Source organism: Myripristis murdjan, chromosome 23 (genome assembly GCF_902150065.1).
Source record: "Myripristis murdjan chromosome 23, fMyrMur1.1, whole genome shotgun sequence".
In the NCBI taxonomy this organism is placed as follows: Eukaryota; Metazoa; Chordata; class Actinopteri; order Holocentriformes; family Holocentridae; genus Myripristis; species Myripristis murdjan.
In genome coordinates this window covers 23,293,049-23,299,899 of record NC_044002.1, presented here as the reverse complement: position 1 = coordinate 23,299,899, position 6,851 = coordinate 23,293,049, and the positions used below count along the sequence as shown (strand labels likewise).

General features: G+C 43.6%; 1 protein-coding gene across 2 annotated transcripts in view; it reads right to left on the bottom strand.

Moving 5' to 3' along the window:
• slc38a4 (solute carrier family 38 member 4) overlaps nucleotides 1–6,851 on the bottom strand; it is a 62,706-nt gene that overhangs the window by 35,029 nt on the left and 20,826 nt on the right. For both annotated transcript variants that reach the window (XM_030045968.1, XM_030045967.1), the window contains exons 2-4: nucleotides 1,998–2,241; nucleotides 903–999; nucleotides 272–387 (exon numbers count right to left, since the gene is read on the bottom strand). In XM_030045968.1, coding sequence (XP_029901828.1) covers nucleotides 272–387; nucleotides 903–999; nucleotides 1,998–2,125 — 341 coding nt within the window. In that variant the 5' untranslated portion in view covers nucleotides 2,126–2,241. The remainder of the gene's footprint in view (nucleotides 1–271; nucleotides 388–902; nucleotides 1,000–1,997; nucleotides 2,242–6,851) is intronic.

Below are 6,851 nucleotides of genomic sequence, written 5' to 3'. Positions count from 1 at the left end.
ATAAACATTTAATTGAATTTATATTTTGAGTTTTCCAGTTAGAAGTCAAAACGAAATTAAAATAAAAAACAAATGAAAATGCAAAAACTACAGTAACCTTGGATGACCACAGTTCACTTCCAGCTCAGTTCACGGTCAGAATAAATCAGTTTTGTGACGTGTTTCCATGTGTTTTCAGCGTTCATGTTCGTCGCACAAAAAATGTATTGAACCTCCAAAACGTTTGCTGGGCCGCCAAGGACAAAGGTTTAAATTTTTTAACGTTACTCACGTGAAAAGCACGATGCCGGTGTTGGCCATGGCGAAGGACAGGCCGAGGATGCCGCTGCCCATGATGGCGTTGCTCAGGTTGAAGACGGACATCCCGAAGGAGGTGTGACCAGGATGCTGCACAGAGAGACAGAGACGCACGGGGAAAGAGGCTATTTCAGTTTTTCTATATTAAAAAACACTCAGAAAGGTCATACTGTTTAAGGAATCAATAATTTAAGCGGCTAGAAATCAACCCGGCAGCGCAACAGGACAGATAATTGACGATTCAATATGATTATGGGAAGAAGAAGAGTTTTAGAGATTGCATGCGACGTTTACAAATTTATAATAAAACATAAAGATGAGAAATCACTCGTCAGGACACCCTGATGCTACAAGTACCGGCATGTAAACAAATATGAATCCTGATGCCTGCAAAACTCGACCTAACCGGTTTTAGACAGGAGTCTAAAAATGCCAGCAAATAAATGTCGCTGCTTTCTGTTAATTATGGATTACTTTGCCTCCAGAATAAACAAAAAATTATGATAAAGCCATTTTTTCTTTCTTTCTTTTTTTTTTTTTTTTTAACTTGCAGTCTAATTTAGTTCTTGAGTTTCTACCAAAAGTCCGTTTTTAAAGCCGCTTACGTATTCTTCGTGGTATTCCTCATATTTCTTCTTCTTCATCATCCCGTTTGAGAGGAACTTCTGACTTTCTCCATCGTCGGGGTCGTCCATGAACTGACTGCAAAGATTAAAAAAATAAAGAAATTAAATTTAAAACACGGTCACAGTCGCTGTTTTGAGAAGCAAGAACGCCTGGCAGGAGCGAGGGCGGTGCCTTGCTCAAGGACACTCTGATGGACAAACACTGGCCGTCATGGGAACTGAACCTGTAATCTGTCACTTAAACTGACGGCAAAATGAAAAGTTGTTTGTTGTTTGACTGTTACTACAGGTTGTCAGTTCATATAATTGGAATGAGAATAAAAAAAAAATGACTGGAAAATGAGCCAATAAAATTACTAAAAAAACAAACAAACAAAAAAAGATGACAATGGGCAAACAAATAAATAAATAAATAAATAAATACATAATAAGACTGACACCTTAAAAACATTAGCCAAATTAGGCAAAACAAAATTTCCCCAAAAATATATAACAGCCAAAAAAAAAAAAAAAAAATACATGCAAAAACATATAAAATCATAGCAAAAAAAAAAAAAAAAGACGTTAAAAACAATTAAAACCAAACAAACAAAAAAACCCCAAAAAACTTCAGTTCAATTGGTGAAAATCACACGGTGTTATTTACTCTCCGCTGTCTATGCCGAGTTAAACTTTATCATTTTGACAAAGAAACGACTGAGACATGAGTGTTTTACCGAGCAAAGAGGTAATTTTTTTTTTTTTCTTTTTTTTTTTTTAGTGACAAATCTCCAGCAGCAGCTCAGTGTCCAGTCAACACTTTCAGCTTTTGGAGACTCTGGTTTGTATTGACCATAAATGCTGTTAATAGGGAAATATCTGCACTAACACAGCAAGATTCTCACATTTTCTACATGGACACCAATAAGGACAATGACAAAACGACATCGACTGAGCCTTCTGACTTGCCGTACTCTGTTGTGTCTGCGCTCTCATTTTTCTGCCTGACGATGGCCGTCAGACCACCTATCTTTGTTTTTTGTTTTTTTGTTTTTTTCCTCCTCAGTCTTGGGCGTGTTTTTCGGGGTGGCTGACCTGTTGATGGTGGCCTTCTCGGAGTCGATGGGCTCGGTGTAGCGGTCGTCGTTCAGGCTGTCGGTGCTGTCGTCGTCGCCGTCCGTCGAGACTTTCTTCAGCTCCATGCGGTCGATCACTCCCGGCATTGTGAGGAGAGGCGGGGTGCGCCGGTCGAGGGGAGGTCAACGGGGTTCAAAGTCGGTGAGGCGGTGGCGGCGGCGGTGATGGCGTGCTTCTTTCGACCTCGGGCAGGCCTGGCTTCCTGTTGGAGGAAAGACCGAGGACACGTTAGAGCAGTGACTCAAGTTTTTTAGCTTATTTCTTTACCCGACTACGACACTTTGCTCAGAAAACCTCGACAGAAAACCACCAGCTACCAAGGAATGAATGCATGAATGATGGCCACCTTTTGAAGAATATATATAGGCCTAATTACAAATAAAAAAAAACAAACAAACAGTGAAAGAGTGAAAGAGTCCCTTTCAGCGCCTCCTGAGCAGATTTCTTCCAACACTGTGGCCACAACATTTCAGTTTCTTTTCTTTTTTCTTCTTTTCCATCTTTTTACCGACTTCAGCGCTAGCTAGCCTCCAAGTTCAAGTTACAAACGCACACCTCCTGTCTCTTCGACACTACTTTCTGCAACATTTAAAAACATTTAAAGTCTTATTTCATGTTTTGCTATTTAACCTATACTGTCAAATGCCTGGCATATAAATCAGAATTTATTCTTAAATTTTCCTGTTTTCAGATTTCTCTCATGTATCCCCTGTAGTACCACGGTGTGCCACTAGGGGCGCCCCGTGTGAGAGATGTGGCATTAGAGGGTTGCAGGCTGGATTAGACAAAACCACACCGAATCTACGAAACATCGGTGACATCGTCCTCTTTCTCAGTCGCAGCCTCTTTTTCTGCCTCCTCACTTTGTGAACGATGCAGATTTAATAAAAAAATAAACATTAGATGAAGTCTTTTACCCAGAACGGTTTCATCATTTTGTCTGCGAGTGTGCTTTCTTTTTGCATTCTGACTGTGATGCTTGTAATTTGCTCACTCAGTGACGGTAAACAGTGACACTGGGCTTTAGATAAACTCCAACAGGATCAGCATAATTCATGAAAAAAGAGTCAAGGCACTGATTTTGAAAGGTGATATGAGTATAAAGCTTATTTTTAATACTCTGTACATTCAATTTGGCCATATTTTAATGTCATAAAAACACATAAAAAAAATGCACAATTGCTGATTCTGCAGCTCTGGCTCCTGCAAAGCACTGAGCAATTTGCTGTAAGTTTGTAAATCTGGAAAAATGTCACTTTGCTGATGCTTTTCCTTGTTTTTGTGTTTGTTTGGGCCATTAGAAGGGGAAGGGCTGCATTTAATGTAAAGTAGATTTGTTCCTGCCTCTTGTACTCTCTGCTCTGTGCTGTAATGACCCAGTTTCCCCCTGGGGGGTCAACAGCGGCCGGCTTATCTAACATCGTGCCGTGTTACATGTCTCTGATCCGACATGACGATGATGTGTAGCGGCCATCAGGCGTCTGTGTTTACGTCTTCCTGGGCTTCGCCGACCCTGACAAACAGCGAAACGAGGCCTCCCGCCCGGCTCGGCTGCCTTCCTGGAACTGAGGGACTCTTTCTCATACAGCCTTGACCGGGGGGAGGGAGGGAGGGAGGGAGGGAGGTGACGTGACGCGACCTTCGCTCTCTCCTCAGAGCCTCGCAGGGAGAATCACGGCCGAGGCAAACACGCGCCGAGCGCCGTTATCTCGCCGCGTTTATCGTGTTCGTTTTGACGCGGCCGGCCCGTCAGCACAGCCAGTTCCCTTCGGCCGGTCAGGTGGCTTTGCGGGCGAAACAGATTATCTCTCTCTCTGACAGTGACTCGTCTCATTGTTCACTGCCTTCTGTGACAAATTGTTATGATGGCTTTTCAACTCTTTGACCCCGCCGGCCGCCATCGGTGTGTTTGTTGTTACTAATGCATGCTGGGTGGCCGAGCTTTGGTCAAACCTAAAAAAGGTCCCGAGACCCCGAGGTTTCCAAAGATCCCAAACATGAGAAATGAGTCTAAAATGATGCACAAAACATGCAAATCTTTTCTGCTGCAGCCATAAAACACGGCATCTTGGCTTTGAATATTTCCCTCAGTGTAAGTCTGCAACCAGCAGACGCAGAATATGGATGTGACACTGTCTAACAATGTAGGAAACTTAATTTTAATTTTATTTAAGGGGAAACTTAAGGGCAGAGCTCGCTGGGTTGATTGTCTTTTAACGCTCTGGACTGTAGATGAGAATCTGCTGGCACACTGGCATTTTCTTTGTAAAAATGCTGATTAGTGCGCATTGTCCCTTTAACAAATTCCTTCATTCATCCTCCAAGCCGCTTGCCCTAATTAGGATCGCGGATCTGTACAAATTAAAGCTGAATTCAAACCCGTGTGTCCTCTTCCATACAGCGAGAACATGTTGACACACATCGGGACCAACACAAACAAACCCTGATGACCGGGTCAGAGACGCCGCGGGTTCACGAGTTCGCCCGGCCGCCCCGTTCACGTCTGAGCCGGTTTGCTCAGCCTCGCGGGCTCCGGCCGAACGAGCACGAGGACGCCGAAAACACGCCGCGCGCGGGGGGGAGCAGGCGCCTGCATTTTCCACGGCCGCCATCGATCAGTCACACGCGTTACGAGAAGAGCAGATCAGAGAGAGCCGCTTGGCTTCTGAGACACACAACCCGTAAAAACACCAAAACTGCACCAGTTATCACAGCCAGACACTAAGATTTTCAAATTTCCAATCGTCCTCGAACACATCATGTGCGGCGAACGGTTCCCTCAGTAAAAATAAACACATCGAAGCTTAAGATAGTGATATTTCTTCAGTATCACTTCAGATTAGATTAAAAATTCCATTCAAATTTTCCTCAAAAGTAAATCGTTTGCAGCGGCCAGAGCCTGGAAAAAACATTCAGTTCTCTTCATCGCAACAGAGGAGCCTTTAAGGACAAAAATTCAAGGCAGAAGGAAAGGCGGAGACACAAAAAAGAAACTTTTAGCTATAAAATAAACGCAGCATGACATCAAAACTGACAAAAAAAAAAAAAAAAAACGACACGGTGGAACGAGACATCGCCTGTTTGCCGAGGACGGATTCGGCCGTGAGACGACAGGATTTTGAAGAAGGAAAAGCTCCATGTGAGGACATATTACATCATATTATCATGACTGATCTCTAAAATATGTGCATATTGCGTCGTGTATATAGAAGTTATGTAACTGGGTGGATAATGCAAACAGGATTTTGTGTGTTTTAATTTGACTTGGTGCTGCCTTCAGCTGCACGTTCTTGTCTTTTCATAATCAAATAATATATATATATATATTTTTTTTTTTTTAATTCACTGCTGTTCCTTCGGTGTGTGTGACCGAGGTGGAGGCAGAGGAGTGTGAACGCGAGTCACTTGGCCTTGAAAAGCGAGCTGCGTCTCGCTTTGCGGCTGCGTGACAGTTTTTTTTTTTCCTTCTTGTTTCGTTTTTTTTTTAGATCTGATGGTGACAACGCGGGACCGTCCTCCTCCTCCTCCTCCTCCTCCTCCTCCTCCTCCTCCTCCTCCTCCTCCTCCTCCCCCTCACACCTTCACCCACAGGGGAGTTTTGTCCCAGCAGGCTCCTCTACGTCATCGAGCCTGTGCAGACACATGGACGTGGCTCTTTGCAGGAAAAAAAGAAAGAAAGACAGAAAGAAAGAAAGAAAGAAAGAAAGAAAGAAAGAAAGAAAGAAAGCGAGGCGTGGCTGCGCTCTGGCTCGCACACAGGAACTACTCTGCTGACTGCCATGACAACCTGGTGCCTCAAACGGCTGCCAACTGCTGAAAACGCCGACTTTGTAGCGGTTGTAAAAATGAAAATCGTTCCCTCTGCATAGCAGGTTATTATTATTATTATTTCTTAATTATAAGATTTTCTGATATAACAAACTCAGTCTCGTCATACACTTTCACTTTCATTTAGGGTTAGGGTTTGAGGTTTGATTATTGGGGTTCCCCACTGGAAGATGTGGCTCGGGGCCCTGAAGATGTTAAGAGCGGCCCTGGCTTGAAATGATTTTAAGACAAAAAAGCTCTTTGACTGAACGCTTCCTCTGTTCCTGCTCACGAACAAACAAACAGAAACGGTGCGGCGACACGACCACGAAGGAGGAACAACACGTCAGATTCTGCATTCGATTCTGATTTGAAATTTTATGTACAATCTCTCTAAACGATTGCGTTTTGAAAACGAATCTCCATCTTTTACTGCTGAACGCTTGGAGTTTCTGTTTGAGTTTGTGTCTGCTGGCTACCCGGCTCTTCTTCTTTTTCTTCTGTTTATCCTAAACAAACCGTAAAAAAAAAAAAAAAAAACGCATCACTTCCTGTGCAGCAGGAAAGAGACGCCAGCGAATGGAAAAGGTTCCTGAGCCGGACGGAGGCCGGATCGCTGCTGTGTTTTATCACGTGGCGATAAAGAGAAGCAAAAAGGACATTCAGTCACTAAATAAGCGGCGGCCTCGTTTTCCATGTTGTGTTTGAAAATGAAGATTATCGCTTTCAAACTAAACTAGGAAAAAAAAAAAAAACACACACACACAAAAAAGTGGTTCTGCAATGGTTTCCAATCAGGGGAGCGGTTTGACGTAGCAACAGGGCCTTTGCATCACCGTATATATATAAAGTGTGTTTACAGTCAACATGCCCGTGTGTGTATATGTGTGTGTGTGGGTGTGTGTGTGTGTGCAGGAAGCTTTCCATTTTGCAACCCTGTGAGGACATCAGCTGCCCAGAGAGCCACAAGCAAAGTCAAAGGCTGTCCAGCTCTCCCTGGTAACC